We start from the raw sequence: 17,218 nt of genomic DNA, 5'->3' as shown, positions 1-17,218 counted from the left end.
GTACTCACATAGTATACCACAATATAAAAATACTCTGTTACAAGTAAAAGGCCTGTGTCCAAAATTTTACTTGAGTAAAAGTGGAAAAGAATTGGCATCAATATATGTTAAAGTATCAAAAGTAAAAGTACTAAGATGTTTGAAAATAGCCTATGTAAAAAAATAGGGCTGAAGTGGTTAATGTATATTTTATATAATATAATAATTAATATCTGCGAAGTAACTAGTGACTAAAGTTTTCAAATAATTGTAGTGGAGTAAAAGTACAATATATGCCTCTGAGATGTAGTGAAGTAGAAGTAAAAGTACTGAAAATGTAACATACTCTAGTAAAGTAAAACTACCTCAAAATTGTGCTTAAGTGCAGTACTTGAGTAAATGTACTTTCCACCACTGCTAGGTTCCTCGTTCTCCCGCAAGCCCAGGGTAGCTAGATAAGAGAGACCTTTATTCATCCCACAAGGGAAATTAAATGCAGTACAGATACAGGTACTGTAAGAGAAATACTGTTAAGCTTCAAGAGTAAGCGATAGGAAAAGATAGGAGGTAAACAGGTAATATTGTACAGTAGTAGAAAGATACCAAATACCAAATAAAGAGACATAAAGACTCTCAAGTATCAATGAACATACGTAACATTTACAGTAGTTTGCCCAATAATACAATGCCACCTGTAATATAATAATGCAATGCAATCTGTAAAGGGGAATAGGAGGTAAGGCTAACACAGTATATACTATATACTGTATATGTACAATGTCTGCCAGTTACACAGTGGGGGAGAATAGATAAACATGGGCAGTCAGTCAACCTACAGTGAGTATAAAGAGGAATATAATCTATCTAACAGCTAAATCATTAAAAGCCTCTGATTATAATACCAGTGTATATCCCAGTAGTCCATAAGCAAGGGTTTTTAGTCCGTCTACTAAAGCTTTTCGGAATGTGTTTAGAAAAGTCACACTTTCATATCCTCCCAGACTCTCCAGGCAGCCTCTGTATCTTCCTGGTTTCTGTTTCTTATTTGCTTCATTCCTACCCATGCATGCTTAAAGAGGAACTGGAACTGAAACAAATAAGCATCAATATATGGTGGATGATATGTTTCACGTTTCATCAATACCATATTAAAGATTTCATTCTGAAACAATTTCGTAAGACGTATGTGCACATTAAAATTCCCCAGGCAATCAGGATATGAACGACTGACACTATAGGCTTGTTGCCTGTGTCTGTCTGCCTACCACACACACACGCACACCTCTCACATGCCTACCTGACTACTTAAACTCTTACCAACTCTTAACATGCACAATGGCATATATATTATAAGACTGCACACTCAAACGTATGCAATCATAAAAGTACATGTATACACATATAGTATATACATGCAAATTGATACCTATACACACATACACATTGTGGAGAAGTAGGACACATGCACACAGCACCTTCAATCAACTCAAAGTATGACTAATACTTTGCTGTTTTTCTTTACCTTCCACTACTTACTATTGTTGCTATTCTTAAATATGTCTTTGTTGTTGCTGCTACAATGTTGAGGAACCAAAACCAAAGAATTCTGCCTTTGTGTACTCATATAGAAGATAAAGAAAATACTGATAAAAAATAACAATCTTCATTATGTGAGAATGATGATGTTAATGATAGTGTGCACTCTATGGGTTCTGTGTTTTGATGTGCGTGGTGTAATTCCTGTGCTGACCATCAGGGCCGGACGTGGCGCTGTCGCGGGAGGAGGAGGTGGACCTCACCCTGCTGAAGAACGACAGCGGGGTCGAGTCGGCGCTGCTCTACGCCAAGGCCTGGTCCAAGTATGTCAAAGACCTGCTGGCCTGGATGGAGAAGAGACTGGCCATGGGTGAGACATTAAGACCATATAGGCACTGAGAGGAACCTAAACAGGATTCTCAAATCCTGCAGGGCTTGGTTTGTCCTGCTTGACAATTCAGGCAGGGACCAATACACTACACTTTATTATTTGGTAGCCGTAGCGAGTCATAGGGCACTGTTTCAATAGAATATAATATTAGTATTCTTCTATAACTGTTCTATTATTGCCTCTCATCTGCTGTAGGATGTTATGGCATGAACTAAGGGAAACGAATGCTGTTAAGCAAATTCATATAACTCATAACAGATTCACGTTGAACATACGTTAGCTGCTGTAGGCCTACCATAGACTAGTTAAAGCATTCAGAACCCTGATAAATGGCACAATTAAGCAACATCCAACCATCTACAGTGCATAATTACAAACATTCCGTATGTACAGTATGCAGCCATATGGCTGTCTCACAGTCTAATGGTTAAAAACATGCCTACAACACATCAGAAAAATTACTACATCAAAGTTAAACAGCTTATGTGCTTATACACTCACGAGGACCTCCCATGGTGCAAAAGGAACCATGAAAGACATAGGTTAAACAGTAGAATACATACCGTAGATACACCACTTCACATGTTACATTCAGCAATCGCTCCGCAGGCTTCGCATCATAAAGAGGCAAAACATTTGAAAATTGCCGATCTACAAGCTCACAACGCCTCGCAAGATTGGCTATTTTCCCAATATTTATCTGTGGAACCGAGTCAAACTAAATGTAATGTCCCAACTCCTACAGTCCAAGTGCTTGTCAGGGTGGGGGGTCCCCAGTTCACTTCAAATATGATTATTTTGGGGAGTCGTATTTGGAAACATCACTAAACAGTAGCTATTGACTTTACAAATACTTTCCGTTGATTCACACAAACAAAGACGTGTTTGTTTGATTGGTTCTATGTGTATGTACTAATGTTTGCATTCTCTTTCAGATATTGAGTGTGCTAAAAGCTATGCCAAAATGGCAGAGTCTTCAAGGACACTGGCAAGTCAGCAGGTAAATAACATGGTCTTATCGCTGTTATTAGTATGATCTGTATTGTGCACACTTATTCCTGAAGATTCAGACATCGATAAGAAGGAATAAATGTATTACTTATTGGGTTATTCGTTTTGCTTTCTACAGGACTACATGCCATTTAGGGACATCTATGTCTCCACGTTCAAGAATGACATTGAATACAACCAGCTCCTCGTTCAGACTGCAATGGCCCTCCAAACCAATAAATATATACAGGTAATGAATCCACCTAACATGGGTAAAAGACAACTTCTTTGTCTTTGAAGAGTCTCACTCGACTCAACAGAAAACGGTCAAAGCTTTTGTTAAATGCCGTTTCTAAAAGTTGGTACCACAGCGATCCATCATTGTTGATCTTTGTTCTCCTTCTTAGCCCCTCCAAGCCCGCAAAAATGAACTGGACAAGCTGAGGAAAGACATTAAGGATCAGTGGCAGAGAGAGCAGAAGAAAATGGTGAGAATGGCTCCGTAGAAAAATATATACAGTCCTTATGGGGACTTGAGGGGCTATCACAGTTCATTTATCCATTTGTAACTTGATGATTTTACTGTGTCGCCGATACAACATGTAATCCATTTGATATAATGATAAAGAGTTACAATGTCTGTCTATGATTAGTGTGTACTTGCCAAGCTTTTATAACAGACAAAACAGAGACAGAGCTCTGGAATGCGCTCATTTGGTCCGATTTTGTGATTTGTTTGCCCATTGGTGTCAGTAAAATGATTCATAATAAACAAATTAATACTTAGTCCTCTTTTCCTACCCTGTTGTGCAAATAAATCTATATTATTAGCCTTTGTACTTCACTGGTGCACTCTTGCTCAGTGCTTTGGGACAAAGCTTAAATTAAACAGTCTTAATTGCACCACGGAGAGGTCAAGCCAAGCAGGAGCAGCAGTATTTTGTTAGTTCATAGTTGGCATAAACGCTTTTGGAACAAAATGTCAGTTTTGTTTTTTGAAAGAATAACTCAACTTTGAGTCTACCAGTGGTGTAAAGTAAGTACATGTACTTAGCTTAAATTAAACTTTTTCCGCCACTGGAGTCTACCAGTCCTGCTACCAGAACAGAACAAAAGGTTATTGGATCACAAATACGAGGGAGGTTGGCTGGCTGTATCCAGGAGGGTCCAGCTGAACTACACTAGGCTTGTTCCGGGTTAAGCCCTTGTTCTTCATGTGTAGCTGTGCAGATTTGTGTACTTGGGGACATGATGACTTTTCACAACTTGTCTTGTTTGTGTTTACTTTCCACCGCACGAGGAAGTAACGAGAGCCACTTAAGCCTATCGTGTTTGTGTTCGCACGAAAGCGGTTGCAATACTATGTCGCGTTCACGTCGCAGAGGCGTGCGTTGGCCTGTGCCTCACCTGTGTCTGTGTGGTTTGTGTTTTCCGCGTAGCACGAGGCGGATGCGAGCGTGCGCAAGGCACGATCGCTGCAGGCCCAGCGGAGAGAGGAGTACCAGAAGGCCCAGTGGTCCACCAGCCGCTCCCAGGAGGAGCAGCCCAACGCTGCTAACAAACAGCTGGAGAAGAAGAGGAAGCTAGAGGAGGAAGCTCTGCAGAAGGTATACTCACTCGCCATGCCCCGCAAACCTTGGTCCAATAGTACAGTGGTTCACAAACGTTTTAATTTTCAAAGGACCCCCATAGTTTCTGAGAGTGTTCCATCTGTACACTCTCAGAGTTACAGCCCCATAAAGGCCCGTTTGGAACTCCCTCAAGGAACGCTGGAGGGTCCCCACTTATGAGAACCACTGAAATAATACTTGTAAATTCTGTCCTTAGCATCTGTTTTAACTTTTAGAACATCGTGTCCCCCCTCCCTCCATAATGTCTGCACCATGGGATCATGAAACACCATCCATATCACAGAAAGCATATGAAAGATATTGAATGGGAAATTGAAACCATCCCACGAACAACATACGGTACATAACAAGCCGAGATCAGACCAGGGAAGCAATTAAAGGGCTGTCTTATGTTTTGTCACAGTTTAGGTGTGGTTTACCTAGACAGTGTCAGATGAGTTACAGAAAACCGGTCTGACCATACTATTATATAATAGTATTCGCAATTTTACTTATAAAGGATATACAGTATATTCTGCATTATGAACATTCATATTATGCACGTGCACTATGAAACACTGTTTGCTGTCAATATCTCTTCTATGCTTTTTATTGTATATTGAAGCAATTGCGCTTTATCCCATTCTTTGGTGTGCGAGAGCGCTCTTTATTGGAATTCTGTACTTTGATAGACCTTTTTCATAACAGCCGTGTTGACATAAATAGTCGTGTAATGTTACTTCCTTCACAGCTGTTACCAATGATACAAATTAAGGTTCCATATCCATTCAGAGTCAAACGGAGTCAGGCTGACTGGAGACGGCTCTGCTAAATGGAATGGAACCTTAATTAATATCATTGGTAACACGTGTGAAGGACTTTAAGGAAGTAACATTACACAACTACTTATGTCAACATGGCTGGTGTGAAAAGGTTTCTTATTGTACCTGGCAATGAAGCTGATTCTGAACACTTAATGACCCACTGTTACAAATGTATGACCGGCACCCATCTTTTTTTTTTGTCCCCTCCATTCCCCTCATCCTCTCTCTTTCCTCCCTCCCTACTCTTTCATTCTCTCTCTGTTTGTTTTTCTCTCCTCATCCTCTGTCCGTGGCTGTGTGCAGGCGGAAGAGGCCCAGGAACAGTACAGGAGCTGTATGGCTGACGCAGGCGTCAGGAAAATGGACCTAGCCAACGCCAAGAGCACCGTCCTCGCCCAGGTCAGGGAGCTGGTCTTTCAATGTGACCTCACCCTCAAAGCTGTAAGTAGTGGCCCCACTCACTCACGCGTCCATCCACCCACACACACGCACGCGCACGCACGCACCAGAGTTAATTTAACAGCAGCTTTTGATGTAGTTTTAGCCATAGTCTTTGGAATAAAATTCCATTTAGTTTTAGTCATATTTTAGTCATCTGAAATCTGTAATGCCTGATATGTAGACCGGCTACCAAAAATAGCAGATCTACAAGCCCACAATGCGTCTGCGACGCGTTGTGAGCTTGTAGATCTGCTTGTAGATTGGCTATTTTCAGAGGGTGACCACAACCAAGCATAAAATGACTTGGCTTAGTTCTATTGGATCTCTTCTCCACTAGTCCATCCCGAACATTTTTGTCTAGTTTTTAATTGTTGACGAAATTGTCAATATACTTACGGTAGCCATAGTTTTAGTCGTCATAGCTTAGTTTTTACTTTGTTTTTCAGTAAAAACACCCATTCACTCAGTCACCCAAAGACAGTCTCTCTCATTCTAATCTATGAATGTACTGTACGTGTTCCAGGTCACAGTGAATTGGTTTCAGATGCAACAGACCCAAACGGTGTCCCTCCCGGCCCACTATCAGGCCCTGAGCGAGAGCGCCAAGCTGTACGAGCCGGGAGAACAGTACGCAGAGTTTGTTCGCAAGCTGCCCAAAGAGCTGCCCAAACAGCGCGCACACTCCGACTCTGTCTCTTCTGACAATTCCAGGTATGAATGCCACCTATCAGGCTCGCTTCTTGTGAACCACTTCATAGCGAAAATAGCCGACGGATATAATAGCCGAAGTTAGTTTAACCCATTAAGACCTGGAACACATCTGTGCCATTTTCTGATTTGAGCTAAAAAGCATGATTTTACACTTTAGCTATTAAAAAATAGCTGATATACAAGCTCGTAGCGCGGCACCGAGTGCCGCACTACGAGCTTGTAGATCTGTTATTTTTGAAAAATCATGAAAATGTGTGCAAATCTTTGAATATACATATTTTTAACTCAAATATTTGCTTCTGGGGGTCCCTGGAACAAAATATTTTGAGATGGGAGTCCGCGGCCAAATACATATAATTTTGGCGGTCCTTGACATGAAAAAGTTTGAGAACCAATGATATAGCAACATAGGTTTTTATCAAAAAACTGTTAGGATTAGAAGACATTTGTAGAATAGCCTTAATGGGTTAAAATGTATAAAATAATGTACAGGGCTTATGTAAAGTGGTTAACTTGAAGTGTTTTGAAGATGGTACCTTTAATTCTGTCCTATGTTTGTGTTATACGTATGTGAGCAAACATTGTGTCAGGTTCTTAGTATGTGGAAACACACTTGGATTGACTGAGCATTCCTTTCCTGGGCTACTTAAAATCCACAAAACTGCAAACTTAAAAGCCAACACCCTGCCCCAGTTCAGAAATCTAATCAAAGAGTCGGCGGTGGTTTACTGGGCTTCAGACAGCACAGGTTATGTTATACCCAACCATAATGCAAATAAGACACCCGATACTGAGAACTGTAGAGCAGAAGTATAGAGCTTTACAACTTTCAACAGCGGCGGGTGATTTCACCACAGAGAAGATCCCGCGTTAGTTCGTGTTACCAACGAGTATTATTAGTTTCAGTTTTAGAGAAGTCAGTCTCAAAAAGCTTTTCGACAGAGCGGCTCGCTCTGTCGACTCTCAGCTTACGGCTTGTCTTTCAGTCAGTCAGTGCAACAATGGCTCGGAGAGCGAGCTGGGAGGAAGAGAATGTGACTAAGGAAGAGCGAGAGAGAGAGAGAGACATAGGGAGAGAATGGAGGGAGTGAATCGGGGGAGAGAGAATGCATGTTGAATTTGCTGCCCTTCCTCAGGAAATATCTGTGGAGTGGACTGAATGTATCGGAGGAGATTGCGAGCGTGAGATTCTGGCTCGGGTTTATACTCTGCCGCAAAGACTCTGCTCACACTATCAAAGCAGGGTCAAATATCAGCTTACACACGCGCGCGTGCGCACACACACACACACACACACACACGCCCTTTGCTACTGCTTGATAATAGCATCAACAGTGTCATTTCATAACTTGTTTCTTGACGCTGTGTGGAGTTTTTATTCCTGATGATTATGACTTCCTAGATGTACTGTAGATTATTTATAATGTGAAACACAGATACAGTTGTTTACAGGATTATATTCAGGTATTTGGTTGTGTATTTTACCGACGTCCCTGTACTTGGATCTTTCCCCTACACCAAATATATCTTTTTTTATTTTATTTTTTAACATTTTTTTTGGGCTTTTCTGCCATCGGGCTCAAGAATCGAACCCACGTCTCACTGTCAGGCATTAGAGCCTATATGTGGTATGCGCCTTAACCACTAAGCCATCGGCGCCCCTACCCCAAATATCGTTGTGGATAATAGCTGATCTAGAAACCCACAGCACGTTGCATCGCCTTTTTGCAGAATGTTTGCCTATTGTGACATGCCAAGAATAGGGCCGCTGGGGTTCATGTGGTTTAAAGTGCTGGTAGTTAGACTTAATAGTGCCAACAATGTCTAAGCAACCAAAGTGCTTCCTTTTTCATGCAGCATTAGCTCATGGGTTTTATTTTTAATTTTGCTTCCTTATTTTTTTTAGTTCCAGTTATGGGTTCTGGTGGTGGTTGAGTGGGCGGTATGTTGTTTCATAGCACTCTTCTTGATTGAGGCTAAATGTAGACAAGCTCAGGAGTCAGGCAAGGCTAACACGATACGCTAGGCACGAGAGGGACATGTTGGAGGAACAGCCAGGTCACACATGGGACTCAAAGCCACGTAAACCATTACAGCGTCACCAGGTAGGCAGGTGTGGTTAGATTTCTTAACCACTTAAACTTGATATGCTTCATTGACTGGTGTCTATACTTGGTCCTCTCCTTTTCATCCCCTCAACACCAAATCTCTTTGGTGAAAATAACCGACCTACAAGCATTGTGAGCTTGTAGATGTGCTGTTGCCAAAATGTTATGTTTGCCTATTTTGACATGGCCAGAACAGGCATGCCAGGGTTCATGTGGTTAAGATGTTTTGAATACTTTAGTATATATCATGCAGTATGTCATACTTCATTCTCTTCCCCATTGCCTTTAGGTTCGTGTTCAACAAAAGGTCAGTGGGCAGCACCCACTCGTCGCATGGCAACCTGTCGCAGGTGTCTCTCAATTCCGGTGACATCCTGAGTGGTGACGAGGTGGACTGCCTGCTAGGCTCCCGGCCCGCAAAGATCGGGGAACGCAGATCCAACAGTAGCACCGACATACAAGGTAAAAATAACGCTACAAACAACAACAATAATACGGCCTCTTCTCGGAAAGAGAGCTTGCCAAGTAATTCACTGATGGAAGAAAGAGCAGCAGAGTGAATATAATAACAACAGACAAAACAGAAAATCCAAAAATTATGAAAGCTTAACAAAAGCAGTCATATAAAATAATAAATCATATTAGAAACATTAGTGTAATCCCTGGGCCTTTCCAAAGCTTAGACTATTCAAAAATATATGCATTTTTGGTTGAGGATTTGAACCTAGTTTGTCATCCTTATTTATGGAGGCAAAGTTCACGGGGTCTTTTCAGTGGATTGTCAGAACAGAAAGTACAGTACTCATTCATTCATACAGTCACACCATGGATTTGACCACAAAGTCACTCATTCACACTCAAGCAGCTGTCAAGTATGACCACAGTCTTCTCTTGTTGGCCGCTGAGTAGCGCAATCAGAGCATTTAGCGGTTAAGTGGCGTGCCTGGCTCAAGGGCACATTTGTGGTTGTTTTTGTCAGAGGAGAGAGAGAGCGTTCATCATTCAACTTTCTCCGCCAAAACCGTTTTTCTGCACTTTTGTAATCTTTAGGCTGCTGCATGAAGTTATCATAAAGCTTTACAGTCCATTGTACGATGGTGTCGTATGCCAAGAATAGTTTATCTACAAGCTCACAATGTATCTGGTGAGCTTGTAGCTATTTATGGCATAAAGAAAAGCATAAATCAGGCTTTATGGGACATAGGGCTGGGGTTGGTTTGTTTACCAGAAATATCAGAAAAAATCCAATTCCAAGTAGCGAGTGGCGTGAGAAGTAAAACCGAGAAAACGTCAGGTTATTTCTGTCCTTCTTTTGGTACACGAGTGGGTTGTATAACGTATACCACCATCACGTTATGTTTTCACATTTAAACCAACCACTTAGTCATCACCTCAGAGCCGCACGGTTCAGACAAAGGTTGTTACGGCCGTTTTTCTTTATGTTTCTATGGCAAGCAAAAGAGGTTATTTTTTTGTTGTTGTCGGTTTGTATGCAAACTATCCAAAGTCATTTGAAACGTTACCAGTGTGGAGGTCATGAACCTGAGAGTGACAGCGGTGGGCGCTCAACACTAAACCACAACCTGCCTGTGATTTCCTCTCTCTCTCTCTTTCTCTCTCCCCTCTCTCGCTTATTCTCTCTCTCCCCTCTCACTCTAATTCTCTCTCTCTCTCTCCCTACTCAATCTCTCTCTCTCATCCCTCTCTCTCTCTCTCTGGGAATTGCCCTGCACACAGTTTATTGACTCACGGGAAACTTCTCTGCACCCGCGTTCAAAACCACTTTGAGTTGAGCTGCGTGTTGCTTACTCACTGCCCTTTGTGGATGGAACATCTACGCATTTAAACCGTTTCTGCTTCTGGGAACGTCTGAAACGGTCTGGGGATGTAGTTGAACCGTCCGTTCGTCTGTCTGTCGGTCGCATGCTGCCGTTGGATAATGTTTGTTCTTTGTTACATGTGTAAACGTTCATCTGTACCTCCTCCCGCAGCGTTGCGAGGCCAGGCCCCGCTGCGAGCCTGGGCTTCAGGGAGTCAGGGTGGGATGTGCAGCGACTCGGAGAGCGCCGGAGGGAGCAGCGAGTCCCGGTCCATGGACTCGCCCACCGCCAGCCCAGGTATGGGGATTTTACTATCTGAAATGAGGTTCATAATTGAGACTTGGTTTAACTTAGCAACTTCAAGTTTGTTGTCACATTACAAGTTTTTTTGTACAAGCTCCCAACACTTTAAAAACAAAAGTCATAAGAATTGAGAATTGAGGAAGAAACAACTGAAACCAAGTCAGATAACCGAACAGTGCCGACACAATGTCAGATATACATAAGGAGCATAGTCAAAATAGAAATAAATGAGGAATATGTGTATTTTATTAAACAAACACTTGCACATTATTCACTGCAAAAAGTTGAAGGAAAAACGATACATTGTGGCCGAGAGATAAAAATAAGCTTATGAGAACATCTCACCTCTAAAAATGGGAAAATATATCAGGTAGACAAACCAGGAGGGGAGACCATTGTTGATCCTGCAGGGGAAATTCAGTTTCATCTTCACCCAGCTGATGGCTACTAAGATGGTCATGATGAGCCTTTGGGGTGTCCCTGAGCAAGTGTCTTGCTCAGGGACACTTCGACTGGGAGGTGTTCAATGGCCTTTTGATTCCCAGACAGCCTCTCTACCCACTCAGATACGGCCACCCCACACCAACACAACTGCATCCAAGCATGCATTAAAGTTCAAGAGGAAATTAAAACCACAACAACGCGTAAATGAAACTAGAATATTTTAACCATGATGCAGAAAATAAGAGGGATGTTGGGTGTTGTAACGTCCTGTGTGGTTAACCCAACGTTGTGCTGTTTACTGTGAATGGAGGCTGCACTTACGTTATCTCTCACTGTACGTCCCTTTATATCTACTGTATGCAACACAGCTCCAACACACACAAAACGATAGATCGTGTTTGTATGCACAGACGTGTGCAATTATAACACCTCCTGCACTGCACTACACTCCGGTAAAATCCGGAGTGTTCATTTAACCACTGTCAGGGATGGCGTCCCTGTTTTGTCATAGCTGTATTGTCGTTACACATTTTCAGAAAATGGTGAAAATAGCAGGTATACACAAGCTCTCAACATGTCACGTGGCACGTTGTGAGCGGAAATGTTTCCTACAAATTCATTGTACGACAGAGTAAATATCAACTGTACAAATGGACACTCCTTTTTTGTCCATTAGTATACTTTCAGAATTAAATGAACACTCAGGATTTGACGGTATATTGGAGGTACTGCTGTCATAGTGAAACTCTGTGTCGGTGTCATAGTGAAACTCGTTAATAACACATTGGTGCACACGTGTTATTGTACTCTCGTGTCATTTAGTCATTCTGTGATTCTGATTGGCTGGCACAGGTGATTTCAAACGCAGACTACCCAGAACCCCCTCTACTGGCACCATGTCCTCTGCCGACGACCTCGATGAGAGAGAACCACCTTCACCATCAGACAATGGTACAGTGACACGTGTGTGTGTGTGTGTGTGTGTGTGTGTGTGTGTGTGTGTGTGTGTGTGTGTGTGGGGGTGGGTATGTGGGTGGGTGGGTGGATGTGGGCGCGAGTGTGTGTGTGTCAATCTGTGTATGAGAGAATGAATAAGATCGAACTATAAGACAGAAGAGAGTTGTTATTTTGGGGGCTTTTCTGAGCCTTTATTTAGATAAGAAGGTAGAATTGGTGCAGTTGAGAGACACAGGAATCAAACCCAGGGACTTGCTGTCAGGCATTAAAGCCTGGTATGCGCCTTAACCACTGGTGTGTGTGCGCGCGTGTCCTCGTGTGTGAGAGGGAAGTAGAGGAAGTGAGGGAGAATAGTGAGAGATTACCGTACACTCCATGCACCACATACTGTAGCATTCATGTGCGTGGGCGTGTGCGTGCACGTGCGTGTGCGTGTGCGTGTGCGTGTGCGTGTGCGTGTGCGTGTGCGTGTGCGAGAGAGTGAGAGAGACGGGGGGAGACTGTGCTTACATCAAATGTTTTTACGCTGGACACAGCTGCACAGATGGGGTCCATGTTGGTTTTGGCGCGGGGCCTCAGCTCACAGTTCCTGTCTCCGCTCTGACCTCTCCCTGTTAGCTAACCTGTTATTTTTATTTTAGTCAATGTCATTTGCAGGATCAGAAGCAACTTAACTTTGACCTAAATTACTCTTGTGTGGCACTGAATTGATAGAATAGGTTTGTGCTTAGTTTGTGGTTGGGTTTAGTATAGCCTTAATAAAATGAACTCATCCTAGACCAGGGGTTCTCAACCTTTTCAGGCCGCGACCCCCAAAATAATGATATTATTTCCCGCGACCCCCCGCGTGCACGTGCGCGGTCCCGTAATTATAATAGGTTATTTGATAATTGTTTATTATCAAAACATTTTTGCAAAAAGTGGGTAAATTGAGTAAATTAACTGATAAAACATGAATTAATGATAACATAAAAAAATATTTTGTTAAAAAAAAAAGTTTTTTTTTTTTTTTTTTTTTTTAAATTCACCAAAAAATCTGGTGACCCCCCCAAATTATTTGGCGACCCCCCTGGGGGTCGCGACCCCCAGGTTGAGAACCACTGTCCTAGACGTCAGGGAGTTTCATCATTAAGGTCTAGCTTTGTGCTCTAAACATTGACCCAATGCTCTAATTCTGTACTGAATGATACAATACAACTAGTATATCTGCAGTGGTTGGAGATGGTCTCCCTTCTCTTCCATTGACACATTTAGACCCTGGTGTCCGGTAGGATACCTACTGGTTGATAAGTAGTACTGCCTTATAAGCTCCTATCTCTCCTGACCAAGAGAGGATTCTCTCTTGGAAAAGTAGTAGAAGTTTGGTCTCCCACACAGGAGACAACTTATGGATTGCAGCTTTAGTGCATAGATAAGTGTGTTTGTGTCATGATTGTTGTTGAGGAATTCTGCTTCAATTAGTAATTGTTGAGGCAAACAGAGTCGGAGACACCTTCACATTATTAGGTAGAAGTTTAGGACATGAGCTCATGGGAGAAGTACATTAAAGATTCAGGTTGGTGGTGAAGTAGTTCTCTGAGGAAAGCAGGGAGAAAACATAGATACAGTATACAAAGAGAAGAGAAGAACTGGAACTCTTCTGTGCTCTTCTGAAAACCCACCTCTATGTTAAGTCCTTTTCTTAAATCTTCTTGCCATTTTGTGTTTTATTGATTATATCCGTTTGTGTCCATTTTACATTTTGTGGTTATTGTGCTATTATATTCACTGATGTTTGTGTTGTAGTTTATATGTAATGTTTATCATGTTGCTCTTTCACCCTGTCCTGTAAAGCACTTTGTAACTATGTTTGGAAAAGCGCTATACAAATAAATTCATTATCATTATCATTGTGTCACAGGAACAAGCTGTACCCACAACATTAAATTCCAGGCCTGTGCCATGGCATCCTGACTCTATGATATTCAGATAATCAAAACATATCATAAGGCCAGGTGAAACACATATTGACAAGATAAGCTGTAATTCTACATTTTAAAAAAATCTGAAATTGCTGTATGTATAACAAAGCATGCTTGTTTGGCCAATCCAGTTATAGACTGAGGCCTGCCATATATAGTCACATCGTCAGCAAACAACTATTCTCAACCAGGTCCCTTCAAATTGACCCGGTTTTCTAATTCAGCCGTGACATAGAGCTGGGTTTAGTCATAGGATGATGGAGCAATTGTATACACAACAGACAGAAATATGTCAGGGCCTATTGTTAAGAGTGAGTATTTTTAGCTGTTAGCAGCAGCAATCCCAAATTGCCTGGTCATTTCTCCTCACCAAGGTCCTCTGTCTGTCCCTCTGTCAGGTCTGGCAGAGATGGTGACGGCCACGGCCAGCTCTCCTGGTCCCTTCAGGAACGCCCAGATGTCCAAGGCTGCCCAGACGCACAAGCTGAGGAAGCTGAGAGCTCCGTCCAAGTGCCGGGAGTGTGACAGCCTGGTCGTGTTCCACGGAGCGGAGTGCGAGGAGGTAACACATGTCATGCACCTTAGAAAATTATGATGAGCCAGTGCCTAGTGTAGTGGTCATGTGACTAAAGTGGGTGTAAGTGATATGTTTTATGTAAAAAAGAAAAAAGAAAAGGTTTGTTAAAAAGCTAAAGTTCTACATTTTGAGAGTAGCTACAGTATAGTGTTTGTTGTATAGTAGTAGAGTAATAGAGAACTCCACAAAGATCATTTATCAGCTTAACTTTGTTTGTGTTCTAGTTCCAATTTATTTATTTATTGTCTCTATGTTTCCATATTATATTTCACTTGTGTATCCTTTGTCTTGGTGTATGAGTTCTCTCCCCTTATTGGTTAAAATTGGTATCCTGACCTGAAAATGTATTTTCAGGGGGGGCAGGGAGACACCTGTAACTGAGCAAACAGCAATGATTACTACTGTATAGGAATATGGAGCTCACCTTTCTAAACTTACTTTTTAGAGGGGGTGAGACATGCGGAACAGCCATTCTCCTTTAAAAATAGTGATAAGGTTTGGACCCACATATAGGAGACATGGCTCTTGGCAGGCTGAGGCAGCAGGGTTCCATGAGGTTCCAGGAGCAGGGGCGTTAATCACTATATTGTCTCTGAAAACAGTAGGCGGCCTAACACAGCTTAGCAGGGCATGAAACTAACAAAGAAGCTTTTTCAAGCAGCCACAATGGCAATTTGGGCTGAGAATTCAACAGCCAATTTGATTTGATTCCAGGTTTTATAATAGAATAGAATAAACGTGTTGGATTGGGAAGCTATCCTTCATTTACGTAATATAAAACCGGTGTCTCTCTGCCATCAAAGGAAAGACAAAACAATGCAGCATTTCAAATAAATGTGACCCATTTATTCTGATTGCTTAATATTTGCTAACTCGCTGTTTGTTTCCTCTGTGTCCCTCCCTGTCCAGTGCTCCCTGGCATGTCATAAGAAATGTCTGGAGACTCTCGCCATCCAGTGCGGCCATAAGAAGCTGCAGGGAAGACTTCATCTGTTTGGTATAGACTTTGCCCAGGCAGCCAAGAACAGCCCAGACGGCATCCCCTTCATCATCAAAAAGTGCACGTCTGAGATTGAGAGCCGAGCACTAAATATCAAGGTAAACTTAACTTGTTGTCCCAATGCTGTATTTTTATAGGACTATACCTGTCTTTTTGACATGTGGGTACTTTGTCACTCTTATGTTCGTTCCTCAAAGCCACGTTTTCCTTTATTGAGATATATCAGCCTATTAATTTTGTTAGTGAAGTCTGGGGCCTCTCAGAACACATCTTAAACACCTAAAAATCACATAACTAGTGTGGAAGTTATCTACTGTTGATCAAAAGGAACCAACAGATCAAAAGATGTTGGTGTTCTCACTTTGATTTCGTCATTTAGGCCCATTGTGCCATAATCCATAGTTAAGTCCCATACGCATGTACACATGGGACTATGGGGGATTAGTCTATGGCACAATCAGGCCCTAAATCAGAACACAACAGAATCAGAATAGCGTGGCAAGTGTGGAAAGTTTCCTGTGATTCTGAGGTGTTTACGATGTGTTTTGAGAGGCGTCAGACTTCAATAATGAGCATGCATAGGCCGATATAACTCAATAAACTTTATTGAGTTATAAAAATAATTGTCCATTATTGAATTAAGGAAAAACATATTAAAAAACAAAATGGTTTTGAGGAATGAAATCCTATCAAAGTACAGTAGGAGTGATACTTTTGCCCTTAATGCTTTAGCCTGCCACAAGGTAAATGTGTTTCAATAGAAGCCAACATGCTGTTGTTCCCTCTGACAGGGTATTTATCGGGTGAACGGTGCCAAGTCGAGGGTGGAGAAGCTCTGTCAGGCGTTCGAGAACGGCAAGGAGCTGGTGGAGCTGTCGGAGCTCTCGCCCCATGACATCAGCAATGTTCTCAAACTGTACCTGAGACAGGTGAGCCTCATTCCTGCAGCGTGGAGGAGGGATACTTAGAAATGTGAAAGATATTTGGTAGTTATAACTTAAAATAGTCAGAATCAGAATCAGGTTTATTGTCACATCACAGGTTTACAAGGTAAAAAAGTGGGTGAAATTCGTTTTTGTACATCACTCCCATCGCAACGTTAGATTCCGTAGAAAGAAGAGTGGGGAGAGAGAAGAAGAAGAAGAGGGGTAGGGGGCAAGTGGGAAGGAGATCAACAAGAGAACAATAGAAGGCCAAAAACAAGTTATCTACATATTTACAAAGTACCTGAGATAAGAGACAAACTAAGGTGCCTGAGCATAGCAGCAATGTATGTATACTGTGCATGATATACTTATAGTCACAGTGTCAAACAAGGTGAATGTCTTAGTGCAGCCTCAAACGTTTTCATTTCTATGACCCTCAGTTTGGTATGTACCGTATGTATTCGGCCAGTGGTTCTCAACCTGTGGGTCAGGACCCAGTGATTTGGGGGGGGGTCCCCAGATGACTGTAAAGTGACAATTTAAGGACCTTTAACACATCCACTGCCAAGGGCTAATCTCAGAATGTACTGACCAGTGCCAAGGTTTTATTGTTGTTTTTTGTTTTTTTCACGTCGCCATA

The 17,218-nt window shown here is 42.1% G+C and overlaps 1 protein-coding gene across 4 annotated transcripts in view; it reads left to right on the top strand.

The window, feature by feature from the left end:
- Positions 1–17,218, top strand: part of LOC311045414 (rho GTPase-activating protein 29-like) — a 56,250-nt gene that overhangs the window by 32,162 nt on the left and 6,870 nt on the right. For all 4 annotated transcript variants that reach the window (XM_084057274.1, XM_084057276.1, XM_084057275.1 and 1 more), the window contains 13 exons: positions 1,736–1,885; positions 2,842–2,906; positions 3,036–3,146; positions 3,304–3,384; positions 4,336–4,503; positions 5,634–5,771; positions 6,295–6,482; positions 8,880–9,052; positions 10,582–10,707; positions 12,010–12,108; positions 14,474–14,637; positions 15,562–15,750; positions 16,444–16,581. In XM_084057274.1, the coding sequence (XP_083913400.1) occupies positions 1,736–1,885; positions 2,842–2,906; positions 3,036–3,146; positions 3,304–3,384; positions 4,336–4,503; positions 5,634–5,771; positions 6,295–6,482; positions 8,880–9,052; positions 10,582–10,707; positions 12,010–12,108; positions 14,474–14,637; positions 15,562–15,750; positions 16,444–16,581 (1,790 nt within the window). The remainder of the gene's footprint in view (positions 1–1,735; positions 1,886–2,841; positions 2,907–3,035; positions 3,147–3,303; positions 3,385–4,335; positions 4,504–5,633; positions 5,772–6,294; positions 6,483–8,879; positions 9,053–10,581; positions 10,708–12,009; positions 12,109–14,473; positions 14,638–15,561; positions 15,751–16,443; positions 16,582–17,218) is intronic.

This window comes from Gymnoscopelus microlampas (assembly GCF_963454915.1).
Source record: "Gymnoscopelus microlampas genome assembly, chromosome: 5".
Lineage (NCBI taxonomy): Eukaryota > Metazoa > Chordata > Actinopteri > Myctophiformes > Myctophidae > Gymnoscopelus > Gymnoscopelus microlampas.
This window is presented reverse-complemented; position numbering and strand designations above follow the sequence as displayed.